Below are 17,700 nucleotides of genomic sequence, written 5' to 3' on the forward strand. Positions count from 1 at the left end.
CTAGCAAAGTAAAGGGTTGGGTTTGTTTTTTTATTTTAAAAAAGGAATAAGCTCGTCAACAGACACTTAGAAAGGACAGCGAAAGCTCAAACCGTATTAGTCACCAAGAAACTGCGAATTAAAATCAGGACACGAGGCTGTCATCCTCGCACTAGAATACGGCTAAAATTTTGTCAAGAGACAACAGCAAGCATCGACGAGATTACAGAACCAGTGGAGCTGACGCTCTCTGCGAGTGAGGACACAGAACACATGACCATTGAGGAAAAGGGCTCCATAATTCCACTTATAGGTGGAATTAAAATAAACACCCACGTCCACACTAAGGCCTGATAGTTTCAAATCCAAAAGCTTGAAACCCACACATCTGCCAACAGATGAGCAGTGGTTTATTACTGTCTATCACACACAAAGGATATACTCAGCAGTAAGAAGGTACAAAATTGTGATACAGGCAATAACACAGATACATCCCCAAACAGCTTTCTAAGCAAAGAAATCAGCCACAAGGAGACCTCTTAATTTTATTTGTATGAATTTCTAGACCAGGAAAGGCCAATCAACAATGATAGAAAGCAGATCTGTGGCTGCCAGGCCAAGGGTGGTGGGAGGCTGATGGCAAAGAGCGCCAAGAAACTGAGCAGCCACAGAAGTCCTGTTTTGAGAAGGGTATGGATTCCTGGGTATTGGCATTTGTCGAAACTCAACACTTCCCTTTAAGTAAATAATTTCTCAAGGGGGAAAAAAATCTGTAGTAATAGGTGTGCGGGAGCTTCAGAAAGTTTGTGAAAAATGAAATGAGAAGGTAATGGGACAAAAAAGAAGGTAAAGGAATTTTTCCATGAACTTTTGGAAGTTCCTTTACATATATGTATAAAATATGTATATGCATAAAAATATGTACATGCCAAAATATTGGCAGCCAAATTATAACTTTTGCTCTACAACTATTGGTATTTTTAATATTTTTTAAAATTAAGTATAAAAAAACTAAATCAGGCTCTGCAGGAAGACATGACTTCAGGTGCCAGTGAAGCTAAGGCACGAACGTCCTATAGGAGCCAGTGGTGTGGCTGTCCACGGAAGGAGGGAGAGCCGCGTGGCTGTCCACGGAAGGAGGGAGAGCCGCGTGGCTGTCCACGGAAGGAGGGAGAGCCGTGCGGCTGTCCACGGAAGGAGGGAGAGCTGTGTGGCTGTCCATGGAAGGAGGGAGCCTCCGTGTCGAAGCTGTGAGGTTTTAGGAGGAAACGTGAACCTGCTCATCCTGGCTGGGGAAGCAGCAGGGCAGACACAGGACAAGGCCAAGTCCCGATGGGAGAGACTGCAGGTTTGGATGGGGGTGGTTTAAGCAGTGGAATTAGACGGAGGCCGTCAACCCTGTATATACTTTAAAGTGATGTTAACATTATTATTAGTTGAATTGGATGTGAGGCACTGGGGAGAAAGACTGAGAGACTTCAGCGGCTTGTCCTCGGCGATGCCGTGTACTGAGGAAGAACAGACTGCAGGAGGAGGAAGGGGAGGTTGGGAGCCGGAGAGGAGTTTGCTTTGAACATACTACACTGCTGCTGAGGAGCGCAGCTGGCATGGCAGTTACACGGCAGGCTGCTAACATACAGTTAGCAGTTCGAAATCACCAGCCACGCTGAGGGAGACAGATGAGGCTTTCTTCCCAGTCCTTCAAAGTCACTCTGAGTTAGAATCGACTTGCTGGCAGCCAGCTGAGGTTAGGTGAGTGGAAACCCAGTGCGGATCAGCTGCTATTGGGTCAAGTCCAACTCAGCGTGACCCCATGTGACAAAGAATTAGCCCCTAGGGCTTTCTAAGGATATAACCCTTCATGGAGGCAGACTGCTGCATCTCTTTCCCACAGAGCAGCTGGTGAGTTTGACCTGCAGTCCTTGGGGTTAGCGACCATGAGCTTAACCACTGTGCAACCAGCCCAGGCTCCTTCTTGGACGCATTAAGTTTGGATACACTTGGAGATACAACATTGGCAAGTGGAAGATATTTAAAGTCTTAAGACTGGGTGAGCTCACTAGGGCGATGTGTTCACTGAGAAGAGACGAGGTCTGAGGAAAGTACTCTATAACATTTCAGTGTCGGGAGATCCACATAAGCTTCGTATGAACTAGAAATAAACGCCAGTACCCTGCAGTGTACAGTCCAACTCTTCTTTGACAGAATAGCTCAACTTTTTAAAAGGCTCGTCCAGTCTTTGCTGGAATGAGCACGCGGAATCCATCCTGCTTGGCAGCCCTTGAGAAACAGCTCCGGCAGTGAGCCTGGTTCGAGCCCCGCCGGTTGTCAGTGGCAGGCTCTGTGTTCAGTGGGACATCTGGTTCAACAGCGCATTCTTCTCTCACACAGCACTGGATCACCTACTTGAGAAGGAACCACACTTGCGTGCCCCCCAACCCCGCAGACCACGCACCCGTCATCAGATAATGCTCAGTGCCTGTGAGGTAATGATGTACTGACTACACAGATGCCTGATCCTCAGATGTCACTTTGGAGACCGATGACAAACTGCAGGTCTGACAACTCACTTTCCATTTCAAGATATTTCTCTAACTTTTTCTTGTTGTGACAGGCAACCAAATTGATTAAGCCTAGTCATGGGATTTGACACTCCAGCCAGCAGACTTCTATTTGTTGATTGCTATTGATTTTCTTTGATCCTTCATTTAAAAATCAATAGTTGGAAAGAAAAATAGGCTTAGTTTACACATGCTTAAACATACTGTTGTGGCTGGAGGAGGCATAAGTTTGGCAGGGCCTTGGCATCCAATTATAAGAAGAGCTCTTAACAGGTGAAAGCAAGGGCTTTAGATCGATACGCAGTTTTCTTTCTCAATCAAAGAAAGTGGCTATAAATTAAGCTCATCAGTGTTATTTCCAAGGGTTTCTTGAAGCAAACAACTTTTAACTGCCCCCCCACCCCCGGTCATTTTTGAATTTACATTCAAAAGGATGCATCCGTCAAAGTTCCTCTTTTGTTTCTAAGGTACCTGGAGTTCATCCGGGCTTTTATCTTTTTGGCTTTTTTCTTATTTTTTTGCCGCTCTTCTCCATCTTTCACGGGCTCTGGCGGAGCTGAACTTTCAACCACAATGTCAGCGATATACTTCTTCAAGGAAAGATGCTCCTGTAAGAGAAATATGGGAAAGGTGATGGCAGTGAAGACAATACCATGCTCGAGTGAGCACCGCACACGCCACGGAACAGAAAAGACGGGTGGCACTGGGGTAGCTGAGACGGAAGGCAATCCCCAGGAAGCACTCAGTGGCCTCCACAAGGGCTCAGGAGTGCGGAAGGTACTGTTGCACTTGAGATTCCCTGATCCACTTGTCAACTGTACTGCAGTTGTGAACACAAGGCCAACCCTGTCCCTGGGCACACCACAGGGTAGGAGACATAAAATACGTACACAAAACTGTAATTCCAAGCTATCCATGCCAACTAGAGAGTGAAAGGTAAAATGGTATCAGAACTCAAAGTGGGTAACAAGATTACCGTTGACTAGGGGTAAGGAGACTGCAAGAAAGATGCACCATGAACAGGCGACGAACACCTCAGGGCCAATCAGGAGAGAACGATACCATGAGGGGAAGGGGAAGGCGGTGGAAGAAAGGGGGAACCAATCACAATGGTCTACATAGAACCCCCTCCCAGGGGAAAGGACAACAGAAAACAGCGCTCAGTGTTAAGACTTGAAAAAAATAATAATTTATAACTTATTAAGGGTCCATGGGGCTGGTGGGGGAGGTTAGGGGAAATGAGCTGATACTAAGGAAAAAGAAAGTGTTTTGAAAATGATGATGGCAACATATATATGTACAAAGGTGCTTGACACAATGGATGGATGGGTTGAGCCCCCAATAAAATGATTTTAAAAAGGAAAGAAAGCTGCACCATGGAATGCTCTCATCCCTGAACCAGCGATACATTTGGATGTGTGTGCACGCGCACGTGTGCGTGTGTTTTGGGTGGTGGTGCATAAAGGAGAAAAAGAAGGATATTCCATACAACACAGGCAGAGGTCAGAGTTTGAAGGTGGCCGGCAGCAACAGAGGCTTGGGTTAGCTGCAGCCTGGTGTCTTCCATTGCTTCCCTTATCCGTTTTAGACTTTCTGGCCCATCATAGAATCATTCCCTTATACATATCCAACACCCCTCGGAAAATTTCAACTCTCTACATTTTGAGCAGACCATGCTGAATGCTGACAGTTTATGACACTATGCCTCAAGTGGCCTCTAGCTATCTTACACACCAGTTCACGCACACACTCACCTCCCGAGAGAATGATTTCAAACTGTCTGTGCAGATCTACAACATCCCTTCCCGCCCTCCCCTCACTGCACACCATGCTGGTTTCACTGAGGAGAGCTGCCATGTTGGGAAGGGAACTCTCATACCAACCATCCTGCTGGAACGTGGGCATGCCCATGTTCCTATCTATCCTGCTGCACAGTGGATGCCAATCCCTCTCTTCCATTTGTTTATTCACTCCTCCTCTTTTCCACACCAGTTTCCTTCTTTCTACTTAAATCACCTCCAAATAGTCTCGGTTGACCTGCTTCCCCTATGCATTTACTACTCCTTCATACAAATTCGTGTTGGAAGCAGGTGTATCTTCTCTGCCTAGACATCCTTAGCTTTCATGATCTTGAACCCATTTGAGTTCAGCGTCTGCCTTACAACTTCAACAAAATGCGCTTATCAAGTCACCAATACCCATGGCCTCACACAGCCATGCCTCTGAGCATCCCTTCCTTGGCCCCGCCCTCCGCCTCCACTAAGCTTCCAGACGTCACTTTGTCCTCCAGAACGCACTGGCTGCTACTTCCTAAGTCCCGCTTGCTGAATCACTAAATGCTGGAGAGTTCCCCCAGGCTGTCCATAGCTCTTCCTTCTTTGCTATCCAAACTGACACATCAAGTGCAGGGCCTTGAAATATATTACACACAGAAACTGGTAAATTCTTATCTCCAGTCCTGATCTCTTCTGTGAACTTCATTTATCTATCAGACTGCCTCCCTCCCATCTCCAGTTGAATGCGCAGCAAACATTTCCAAAGCAGAACACTCGTTTGCTCTTTCCAAAGTGAATGGTGCCATCATGTGCACAATCCTTCACATTCAATATATATCAGCAAGTTCTACTTCCAAACTATATCCCAAAATGCATCCCAATCTCCAGATACTTGCTTGATCTAAGATAAAATGAACAATAATTTAATAGTGCCCTCTCTATTTGCTGAAAGAACCGTGGTGGAGTAGTAGTAGTAGTAGTAGTAGTAATGAAGCACTCTGATGCTAATCTAAAGATCAGTAGTTCAAAGCCACTAACCACCCTGAGGGTAAGAGGTGTGGGTGGCAGTCTGTTTTTGTAAAGGTTCACAGGCATTGAAAGCCTACAGGAACAGTTCTACTCTGCCCCACATGGTTGCTGGGAGGCACCATCAACTAGATGGCCCTGTACCATTTGCTGTCTTTCTTTTTCTTTAGGGGACTTATTGCCTAGCTTCATATATTCTTTTTTTTAAGTTTTATTAGGACTCATACAACTCTTATCACAATCCAGACATACATCGATTGTGTAAAGCACATCTGTACATTCTTTGCCCTCATCATTTTCAAAGCATTTGCTATCCACCAAAGCCCTTTGCATCAGGTCCTCTTTTTTTCCGCTCCCTCCCCACTCCCCCTCCCTCATGAGCCCTTGATAACTTATAAATTATTATTTTGTCATATCTTGCCCTGTCCGACGTCTCCCTTCTTCCCCCCCACCCCCACTTCTGCTGTCCGCCCTCCAGGGAGGAGGTCACATGCAGATCCTTGTAATCGGTTCCCTCTTTCCAACCCCCTCTCCCCCTACCCACCCAGTATCCCCATTCACACCCCTGGTCCTGAAGGTATCATCCACTCTGGATTCCCTGTGCCTCCAGCTCCTCTCTGCACCAGGGTACATCCTCTGCTTTATCCAGACTTGCAAGGTAGAATTCGGATCATGGTAGTTGAGGGGGCGGGGGGAGAGCATTTAGGAGCTAGAGGAAAGTTGTATTCTTCATCGGTGCTACATCACACCCTGACTGACTCATCTCCTCCCCTAGACCCCTGTGAGGGGATCTCCAGTGGCCGACAAATGGGCTTTGGGTCTTCACTCTGCACTTCCCCTTCATTCACTATGGCAAGATTTTTTTGTTCTGATGATGTCTTATACCTGATCCCTTCGACACCTTGTTATCGCACAGGATGGTGTGCTTCTTCCATGTGGGCTTTGTTGCTTCTGAGCTAGATGACTGCTTGTTTACCTTTAAGACCCCAGACGCTATCTCTTTTGCTAGCCGGGCACCATCAGCTTTCTTCGCCACATTTGTTTATGCACCCATTTGTCCTCAGCGATTGTATGCTGGAGGTGTGCAGTCAATGATATGATTTTTTGTTCTTTGATGCCTGATAACTGATCCCTTCGGAACCACGTGATCACACAGGCTGGTGTGTTCTTCCATGTGGGCTTTGTTGCTTCTGAGCTAGATGGCCGCTTGTTTATCTTCATAGCTTCATATATTCACTAGCCAGCTCCTGCACTAGAATGTAAGTTTTGGGGGAATGGGTATGTTTTTTTTTATAAATGTTTCTTTGTGGTTGCTACTCAATAACTATTTGTTAAGCCAATGACTGAAAAGAGGATGCTATCAATAATAGTTAATGACAGTGATTATAAGGACTTATGATACAACATACTTTGAATTTAACCATTTTATATTATTTATTCACTTAGTCCTTGAACTACACTGAGAACATATGAATGGACTTTATTTAAATTGTGGAAAAATGAGATTATAAAATAGAATTTTCCCAATAACTTTTCAAAGCATGTAGGCTTTATTTTAAATATGAGAAACCTGAGGCACAGAGTTGAATAATTTGCTCAACATTCCAACGTCAAAACCGTGGCTGAGGGACTTGGTCGCTAGTGAAGCGACAAGTCCAAAATTAACCACACAGTCCAGTTACTGAATCTAAACTCTTCAACAGGACTTTAAAGATATGGTTGGAAATGGTTTTGGGCCAGAGAGCCGTGCTTGCACATCACCAAACTACCAAACAACAAGTAAACAAAAGCCAGAGAACCCAACAATCAAAGGAAAATACTAGTGGCTGGCAAGCAAGCACAATGACTCCTTTAATAAACTAAGCCTGCCTTACAGAGCAGGTCTCTGCTTTGGAAAAGGAGCCTCGGTGGGGCAACGGGTTAACCACTCAGCTCCACGGTTTAGTTAAACAGCTTCAACTCACTCGGGGACTCCAGGGGATGGAGATCTGCTAATCCACTCTTGTGTAAAGATTACCAAAACCAAAATAAAAAACCACCTCACTGCCAGGGAGTCAATTCTGACGACTTCCATAAAGAACTACAGTATGGGAAGCCCTCAGGGGCCGTTCTCCCTGCCCTGTAGGGCTGCCCTCAGTGGAAGGGCTGCCACCCTGAAAACCCTACAAGTGAGTTGACTATGGGGTCAAAGAGACACAATAGCACCTGACAACAACAGACTTCGGCACTAATCAAAAGAAATTCTTTAAGTTAACAGTACATACATATCTACACAGATATGAGGCTTGAAAAAATGATAAATCAAATGAAAACAATCATAAACAAATAAATAGAGATACCACCCTTCTTCCCAACCTCCTAAAGTAGACACAAAGCAAGTCATATGCAAAACCATCATCATCATTCACTGAAAACTCATTGGCTCAGCAAAAGACTAGATAAATTACATAGTCTTTCTTATCATGTTGACACCAGATAGAACCGGGGGCAGTATATTTCCACTTCACAGATGCTTAACAAAGAAGCAGAGGTTTGGGAATTACGCCCAATGAATGGTACAAAGCTCAAGGTCAAAACCATAACTGAACGACATCACAAAATCAAGTCTTTTCACCACTCTACCTCCCTCCTTCTGCTCTGCTCTTGTTGGCAGAGCTTCTGGTGTGTAATTTCCAACACTGCACAAAGGAAAAGGAACTTTCTAATGCGGCACTCCCAATTTTGTGAAATGATCGATTTTGCTATTTTCCATTTTGTAGAAATACATGGAGGGGGAAAATGAGGAGCTGATATTAAGGTCTCAAGTAGAAAGAAAATGTTTTGAGAATGATAAGGGCAACAAATATACAAATGTGCTTGACACAATGGATGGATATAAGACATATTCTAAGTCACAGAAGGCAAAATACAAGCAAATCGACAAGCATAGATATACTGGTTTTTCATGTAACAAATAGATTTAAAAAGAAACAAGAACAGTCGATACTGGCAAACCACTTATGAGGACACAAGTTAATTCTTAATTTTTATTTTGGTTGCTTAATTTGGAAATACTTATGAAAAGCTTCTAAATATTTGTAATCTGTGACTCAGGTATTTCATGTTTATGATGTAATCATAAAGAAATAATTGAGTGTACATTTTAAAGTTTCACCTATGGGAATATTTGTTACCCTATTATTTATATTGAAAATTTTGAAATTACCTAAATAATGCAGGAGAAAGAAGAGGCAGTCTACTCCCTTAAAGATGTGCAGCCTTTGAAACCCACAGGGGGAAATTCTGCCCTGCCTGGTTAGGTCACCTGAGTCAAACTGACCAGATGGCAGAGAGTTTGGAATTAAATATTAATAAGAAGGCATTAGTACAATTTGGTAGATTTATAAAATGGAATATCTTATCGCTACTAGATTCTGTTGTAGAATATTAATTATATAAATATAACTTTAATGTTGGATAAAAAGATAATGGAATCTTATAAATCATTTAAATTAAAAACATATACAAAAGTAAATAACCAGGAGAATATACTGGTTTCATGAGCTAACTTGAAAAAGCTTGTAGGAAAATTCCATTTTCTTTTCATTCCATTTCCCCCCACAAACTTTGGAAAAGCCCCCTTGTATTTCTCCAGGGCAGATTAAAAAAAATCATTTTATTGGGGGCTAAGAATTGTATGAGCTTCTGGTTATTTACTTTTGTATATGTTTTTAATTAAAATGATTGATAAGATTCCATCTTTCTATCAACACATTTCAATATCTATATATTTCCTTCTTGTGACTTGCATGTTTCTGTTTTTTTTGTGAGACATATTACTCTTAAAAAATTAGTTTATTTTTCTTAACAGTTTCACCAACATAGAATCCACATAGCATACATTTCATTAGCTTACTCACATTCCTTTTTTTGATAGTAAATATATGGAATATTATTTAACAAAATACGGTTTACAGAATTAAAGTCTTAGTAGTCCACATCCAATAAACACTTTTGTGAACAAGTTCATCACATTTCACTAAAATGGCATATACAATTTGGGGGTTCAGTTACTAACATTATGCTGTTCTCACATTCCTAAGAGCTGTACAACCCTCGCCCCTATCGATTCCAGGATATTTCTTCTTCCTACTCATTGTTAGCTCTCCATTTCCCACCCACCATTTCCCACCGCCACATCCCTTGGAAACTATGAATCCAGTTGTCTCTAGTAGGTTTCCCTACCCTGGGCTTCCTATGCAGAAAACATATACAATCAAAGCAAAACACAAACAGCCTAACAATGATAGAGTGAAATGGAGTAAAAACCTCAATGAATGAACTAAAGTAGAAATATTTAAAACCGGAACAATTATACAATGGCTCAAGAGAGGTCCATCACAAGGTGTCACATTTGGACCTAACCCAACAGCAGTAATCTGCCCTACAATGTACTCTGGCTGATAAGGCCTTTCCCGTCCCTGGTCCATAGTCAGAGAGGCTTCAGCTGAGTCTTAATCTGAATGGGAGTCCCTGAGAATATTTGGGCTTTCACTGTCATTCATGGTCTTTTGCAAATCAGGTGTTCAGAATTTAGGCTTTAATATGGGTCTCTCCTCTGGGTTTGGTTTTCATTATTTACAATCTTAGAGCATATCATAGGCTTGTATGCTTCTTTCATGCGGATTTAGCGCATGCCTCACTAAGGTACCTGTTTATATTAGGACAAGGTTTTAAGACCCCAGACCCTATATTTTTTCTGATAGCTGGGAACGTTTGATTGCTTCACTACACCTTCCAGTAGCACCATAAAGTGCTTCATGGGAGAACATAGCTTTCCCCCAGATCCTGGATGCTTCCTCCCCCCAACTACCATGATCCGAATTCTACCTTGCAGGGCTGGATAGGGCAGAGGTTGTACACTGGTACATATGAGGGCTGGAGACACAGGGAATCCAGGGTGGATGATACCTTCAGGACCAAGGGTGTGAGGGACGATGCTGGGAGAGAGGAGGGTGGGTGGGTTGGAAAGGGGGAACTGATTACAAGGATCCATATGTGACCTCCTCCCTGGGAGAGGGATGGCAGAGAAGGGGGGGGGAGGGGAGACTCCGGATAGGGCAAGATATGACAAAATAACGATGTATAAATTACCAAGGGCACATGAGGGAGGGGGGAGAGGGGAAGGAGGGGAAAAAAAAAAGAGGACCTGATGCAAAGGGCTTAAGTGGAGAGCAAATGCTTTGAGAATGATTGGGGCAGGGAATGTATGGATGTGCTTTATACAATTGATGTATGTATATGTATGGATTGTGATAAGAGTTGTATGAGTCCCTAATAAAATGTAAAAAAAGAAAAGAGGGGGAGAAAAAAAATGATTAGGGCAAAGAATGTACAGATGTGCTTTATACAATTGATGTATGTATATGTATGGACTGTGATAAGAGTTGTATGAGCCCCTAATAAATTGTTTTAAAAAAAAAGTGCTTCATGGGGGCAGGCACTGAGCAGAGCCATGAGACACGGCACTTGTTGATGGTAAAAAATATGCATTATTGGGTATGATGCAGCACAATTATTTCCATTGACACTATAAAGGCTTTTGTGGGGTTTGCAATTAACACTACCCAATGAAGTTAGTTTTTGTCCTTGGTTCTTGAAAGATAATCGCTATACATTTGCAATTTCCCCAGAGATGGAGTGTCTTTCTTGTCTCTACCAGACCAGTTACAGAAATGGAATGACTCAGGTTGCTGCTGGCCCATTTCCTGAGGCCTCTAGTCTCAGAACTCAGTCTATTTACTGTTTATTAAAGTTCACCTAATTGGTTTTACTTCTGCAAACTCATCACAAAGAAACAGAGCGGTAAGAAGAGAGTCCTCTACAGCAGCGGTTCTCAGCCTGTGGGTCGCAACCCCTTTGGGGGTCGAACAACCCTTTCACAGGGGTCGCCTGATTCATCACAGAAGCAAAAGGACAGTGATGGAGTAGCAATGAAAATAATTTTATGGTTGGGGGTCACCACATATGAGGAACTGTATGAAAGGGTCACGACACGAAGAAGGTTGAGAACCACTGCTCTACAGAGATATTTACTGCACCGAGAGTTACAACAAACTATCAGCAGGAGGGAATTGTGTGCATATAGCATAGCACACAGATTAAGATGAATGCTACATAGATAAGAACAATTTTAACAGTAGCAATGATATGAAATGTTCATTAGACACTACTAAACTCAGGAGTCATGCTATTTTTATATAAATGTGCCCCCCCCAAAATCATTGCTGTCTAGTCAATCCCAACTTGTGGGACCTCATCAGACACAGTAGAAGCGCCTGTGGGTTTCTGATGCCCTTACAGGAGCAGAAAGTCTCCTCTTTCTCCCTTGGAGCGACTGGTGGGATCAAACAGCTGACCTTGCAGTCAGCAGCCCAGTGCATGACCCACACCATGCCACCGAGGCTCTTAAAATAAGTATGGGAATTTTATGAATTCATATATAAGGCATAGAAGATCATTAGGTCAAAACATTGACAAGGGGTATTGCTTTATTTTTCGGCTTTTGAAATTTTCTACAATATGTATTTATGAATATTTCAATTTAAAAATTAAGGATCTAAGGAAATGCCATGAACAAGGCTTTTCATGACTATGTTAGAAAATAAACTCTTTAAAAGAAATGATCGATTTGCATAAGGTTACAGTTGCTATGTGATTATTTGTTCTGTAAAGAACGAGCGTCTGTCACTGTGTAAAAACAATCACTTTTTTCATATTTACTCACAATTCTAATTAATATGCCCCTGGCATAGTAACAATGATTTACTAATTCATTTTCAAAATGTTAACCTTGAAAGGGATGGTGAGGGGAGAGAAGGGGAAGCAATCACAATGATCTGTATATAACTCCCTCCCTGGGGGATGGACTACAGAAAAGTGGGTGAAGGAAGGCATCGGTCAGTGTAAGACAAGAAAAAAATAATAACAATTTATAAATTATCCAGAGTTCACAAGGGAGGGGGAAATGAGGAGCTGATACCAAGGGCTCAAGTAGAAAGCAAATGTTTTGAAAATGATGATGGCAACAGATGTACCACTGTGCTCGACATGATGGTTGTATGTCTGGACTGTGACAAGAGCTGGACGAGCCCCCAATAAAATGATTTCAAAAAAAGAGAGAGGGATGAAACTCTTGCTCAAGGCAAGTCTTACTCTGCTGCTAACAAATCAGAAGTAAGTTTGAGTTTGCTATTCTGTTGGATACTGCTGGTTCTAAATAAGCACTGACCAGAAATGTATTTTCCCTTTAGACCTGATGCAGTGCGAATAACACTGAACTGTTGAGTCAAGGGATCTACACCAGGATGCCTTCTAAAGGTCATGAATGAGTGACTTCTCTGGGCCTCAATTTCCTTGTTAATAAAATGAAGGGTTAAACTATGGGATCATCAATCCCACTCCACTCTTCTCTAACATTCTGAAAATCAATGCAGCGGAGCCGAAAGGTAATTTCTGTTGTCGTCTTTAGTTACCATTCAGTCTGCTCTCACTCACAACCACCGTCTGTATCAAGGAAAGCCGCACTGCCTGGTCCTGTGCCATTTTCGTATCACTGGTATGTGAGAGTCCCCTGTCGCAGCTGTTGTGCCAACCACACCATCGCGCTGAGGGGTCTCCTCGTTTTAGGAGGATGGTAAATTCCATGTGGGCTCAGGTATTTTCAGTCAGGTCTTTAAGCGACAACTATGACTTCTTACTTAAACAATACTGCTGCAATATGGACTGATGATGTGCAAAGGAAACTACTACCTAGCAGACATGATCTCATCAAAGTTTATACCTTTCTTATTCTGTTAATTACTTTTTATGGCATACTAGACAAAAGCTCTGGCCTTCCTAACATAATTTACTACACTAAATGAAATAATTCATACTGAGGTTTATGACCTTGATAGGCTATCAGACTCCTGCTCAAGGTTCTCCTATTTCCTTGTTTAAAAAGAAACATGAAAATAAAAGTAAACATGGACAGGTTCCTCATCTTTGAGAAAGAATGGAAAAGTTCTTTAAATAGAATAAAACAGGATAAATACAAAGGACACAATGTAGGACTGAATGACTCTGCCATCTGTAGAGGCCTCTCAAGCAATACCTCTGAATAAACTAAAGAAAGCAATGTGGTTTCCCATTATTTTAAAATATCACAAAACTAAGAATTTCTGAGAGCAGTAATCTTCATTATCGTTTAGAATTAAACATATCTCCTTTGGAAAAATCTTTTTTTACTAGACGATTGACATCTTTCTTTATTAGAAAACCACTGCCATGTGTCAGGGTAGTATTTCTCTGGAGTAAACAATGTATTCTCAAGAACAAGGTTGATGCCAAGTTACTAATCTAAATGGATGAAAAATTAACACAAGGGTTTCCAGATTTTGCAGAGAAACAGCACTTTTCTCTCAACCTTTTCTTGTCTATTACCAACATTAGAATCCAAAGTTCAATATTATTAGTTTATTCAAGAGTAAAAGTTTTTCTTAAACTCTTCAAAATATTATCCTATCCCACCCTTCACCATGTCTGATAACACAAGAAGACAACAATTAAGTGAGGCAAAATGTGACAACAAAAAAGACAACTGGGAAGAGCAGTTAATATCCTCCCTTTACTGAGTGAGGCCAGGGGAAGAAGCTGTAACTTACTTCTTGTTCCTCTGGATGGAGCTCAAACGTGAGAAGAACACCAGACTAGTCGGTGAAGGGATAGACTGGGCGGTCTAAGATATGTATGAATAACAATAACAGAGGGTTGCACGGGGTGGGGTGGGGTGGGGTGGCGTGGTGGGAACGAGGGGGAAGAGCAGCTGATATCCAAGAGCTCAAGAAGGAGGACGCTGCTTAGAAATTGTTGGTGCCAATAATGGTGCATGTTGGCTCGAGATGACAGATGCGTGGTTTGCTATGATACATGTGAGAGGCCCCAATAAGATGATCTACTTAAAAATAAAACAAGATAAATCCTAAAGAGAGATAAATTAAAAAGCTAAAGTGCAAGAAAGGAAGGTGTCTGAGAAAGAAGGCTGGGAGAGAAAGGAGGAGAGCAGGGAAGAAAAGGGGAGAGAGAAAGAGAGAGAGAGGGAGGCAGGAAGGATGGACAGACAGAGGGAGGCAAGCACACAGGTGGGGGATGGGGAAAGGAACCTGAAGGCTGAGAACAGCGAGAAGGAGGGAAAGAAGAAGAGAAATACAGGAATATCAGACAAAGAAAGCCTGGGCTGCAATCACCCTAGGACAGAGGGTAGGAGAGAAGGGGAGTGGGCAGGAGGAGGCAGTGGGATCAGGGATGGTATGTGGAGGAAATGAAACTGTATGAGCTGAAACAAAATGTGCCTAAATTGTTGAATGTAAAAGTGATGATCTCTGTAAACCTGCACCTAATTCATAATTTGAAAGTTTATTTTAAAAAATACCATGGAATTTTTTGGCATGACAACAATTTAACATACATTTAAACATTCTATTCACAGACATAGTATATTCAAGAAAACCATTTCCAACTTGAGTTCAATTCACGGACATTTGACTTAGCACCGACTGCTCTTGGAGTAACTGTTAGTAACAGAGGCGCAACGTCCTCTGAGTATCAGACTTTGACTCAGTGTAAAGACCAAATAATCTGGTCAAAGGGAAGGTAGAAAACTATTAAGTTCATAGAAAAGTTGATTTATAATTTAAAAAATTTCTTGGATGCCATTACCATTTCAAAGAAAGTATCTACAGATATTATCCAAACACTATTTAAAAATGGAAGCATCATACAGAAAAATCACTTAATTCATGTTATAGTAAGTAGGCTTACAAAGCAAGAAGCTGGAAAATCTATGACGGCAATGCCACCTACTGAAGAGGGCTCTCGAGCTGCGGCTTAGCGCATACTGCCACCGCAGATGTCCAAGAAAGGGTTTCAACAATGTAAGAAAAGCTTCAAGAGCACTTCTACACAGCCATTAAACTTCAAATGCCGGCTCGAAGTAAGCTTAGGTGCATCGGAAATGCAATGCCTTTGGCCAAAATAATGCCCTCAGTAGCAGCATCTCTTGAAACACGAAGCATTTACAGCGCCGACAGTGTCTCACACCAGATAGGACAGTTTAACTGTACTAAAGATGCAACCCTGCCAACATCCTTCCTTACAGGTGTGGGATAGACTTGTGTTTTTATCGATTATAATCAGTGTCTCATACTATTTAAACTGACAGCTAAGGACAGTGCAGATGACGAAACCCTGGGAAAAGGCAGCACGCGAAAGAGAAAAGGGCATCTTCTGGTAAGGAGGCCGCCTGTCCCTGCCGCCCAGCGACAATCACAAATACACCATCTGGTTTTTGGTAGGTGGAGAAGATGAACGAGGGAAAGTCTTTTGTAGATTCTGATGTTCCTTTCTTATCTAATTTAAGGTTTAACAGATGACTCAAAGAGAACCCCAGAGGTCAACAAGCTCATTAATTTATCATGCTGTGAAGACTGGGAAAGGCTTGAGGTTCAATACGACATCAGAAAAGTGGTTCAGTTAGACTGAACCAAGTCTTGTAATAGGGGATTTTTTTCCTCTGAATTTTTAAGAGATTTCAAAGCAGAGCAACTTGGACTACTATATCAAGCTTTAGTCTTAGATATCATTTCAGTAGTATTACAGTAGTAATCATCCTACCACAAGTCACAAATAACAATATTCTTTTAATCCAAGGTCAAAGGGAAGACACTGCTCAGAGGCAGAGCCAGGACGCATTAGCTCTGAGTGGCTTTGACGGCCCTAGGTGACACGGGCACCAGCGAATCAACAGCTTCATGACAGACAACAGCAGTGAAGCAACATTTTCTGTAAGTTTATTAACTGTGAAACATTTACGAATATTTGCATGTGTGAAACTTATGCTAAAGATCACATATACAAAAGGTGTTTTTTGGTTTTTTCAATCATTTTATTGGGAGCACATATAACACTTACCACAATCCATACACACATCCATTGTGTCAAGCACATTTGTACATTTGTTGCCATCATCATTCTCAAAACATTTGCCTTCTACTTGAGCCCTTGATATCAGCTCCTCATTTTTTCTCCTCCCTCCACGCTCCCCCTCCCTCAAGAAACCTTGATACTTTATAAATGATTATAATTTTGTCATCTCTTACACTGTCCAACGTCTCCCTTCACCCACTTTTCTGTTGTCCCTCCCCCAGGGAGGAGGCTATATGCAGATCCTTGTAATCGGTTCCCCCTTTCCACCCCACTCTCCCGGTATCGCCACTCTTTCCTGGATTCCCTGTGTTTCCAGTTCCTATCTGTACCAGTGTACATCCTCTGGTCTAGCCGGATTTGTCAGGTAGAATTGGGATCATGATAGTGGGAGGGAGGGGGGAGGAAGCATTTAGGAACTAGAGGAAAGTTGTATGTTTCATCGTTGCTACACTGCACCTTCGCTGGCTTGTCTCTCCCCACTCGCTACCCTTCCATAAGGGGATGTCCAGTTGTCTACAGATGGGTTTTGGTTCCCCACTCTACACACCCCCTACGATTTTTCTGTTCTTTGATGCCTGATACCTGATCCCTTCGACACCTCGTGATCACACAGGCTGGTGTGCTTCTTCCATGTGGGCTTTGTTGCTTCTGAGCTAATACACAAAGGTTTTTATGCTAATATATTAAAGCTTTCTTTAGAAACTGAAAAGAATGAACTTGAGCACACTGCCTTTATTATTTTACTTCTATGTAACTACCTCCCAATTCGAGTCATCTCTCTCCAACACTAGAACCAATGGGATACCATGTCAGGTAGGCTCTAGAGGATGGCGTACAACTGCCCCTGTGGGTTGCCGAGGCTGCAAATCATTATGAGAGCAGAGCCTCATCTTTCTCTTTTAGAGTGGCTGGTTTCAGCTGCTGACCTTTCAGCTAGCAACCAAACGAGTAACCCACTACACTATACTCTATAAATACTCTCAATTTCTAGTTCTCTGTTCTCACACCTTTTAAACAAAATCCAACCTTTGCACCATGTGGGTAGGTGCTATGGGAAAACTCCATATGGCCCCCTCTACTATACATCCATGGTTACCGTCTGCAACAAGCCCCCCAAGTCTGTCCAGTCATACAACAGCGGTATTTAGTTGGTTCATTCTCATACTTTATACAATAACTATTTCTAATCATACGGAGCCCTAGTGGCAAAGTGGAATACAAGTTGGGATGCTAAATGCAAGGTGAGCAGTTCAAAACCACCAGCTGCTGGGCAGGAAGCAGAGGAGGCTTTCCACTTCTCTAAAGAGTTGTCTCAGAAACCCACAAGGGCAGTTCTACCCTGTCCTACAAGGTTG

General features: G+C 42.4%; 1 protein-coding gene across 4 annotated transcripts in view; it reads right to left on the reverse strand.

Annotated features, from left to right (window-relative positions):
* SCAPER (S-phase cyclin A associated protein in the ER) overlaps window positions 1-17,700 on the reverse strand; it is a 414,928-nt gene that overhangs the window by 245,223 nt on the left and 152,005 nt on the right. For all 4 annotated transcript variants that reach the window (XM_075535309.1, XM_075535310.1, XM_075535311.1 and 1 more), the window contains one exon: window positions 3,012-3,148. In XM_075535309.1, coding sequence (XP_075391424.1) covers window positions 3,012-3,148 — 137 coding nt within the window. The remainder of the gene's footprint in view (window positions 1-3,011; window positions 3,149-17,700) is intronic.

The sequence above is a fragment of the Tenrec ecaudatus genome, chromosome 17 (genome assembly GCF_050624435.1).
Source record: "Tenrec ecaudatus isolate mTenEca1 chromosome 17, mTenEca1.hap1, whole genome shotgun sequence".
Classification (NCBI taxonomy): Eukaryota; Metazoa; Chordata; class Mammalia; order Afrosoricida; family Tenrecidae; genus Tenrec; species Tenrec ecaudatus.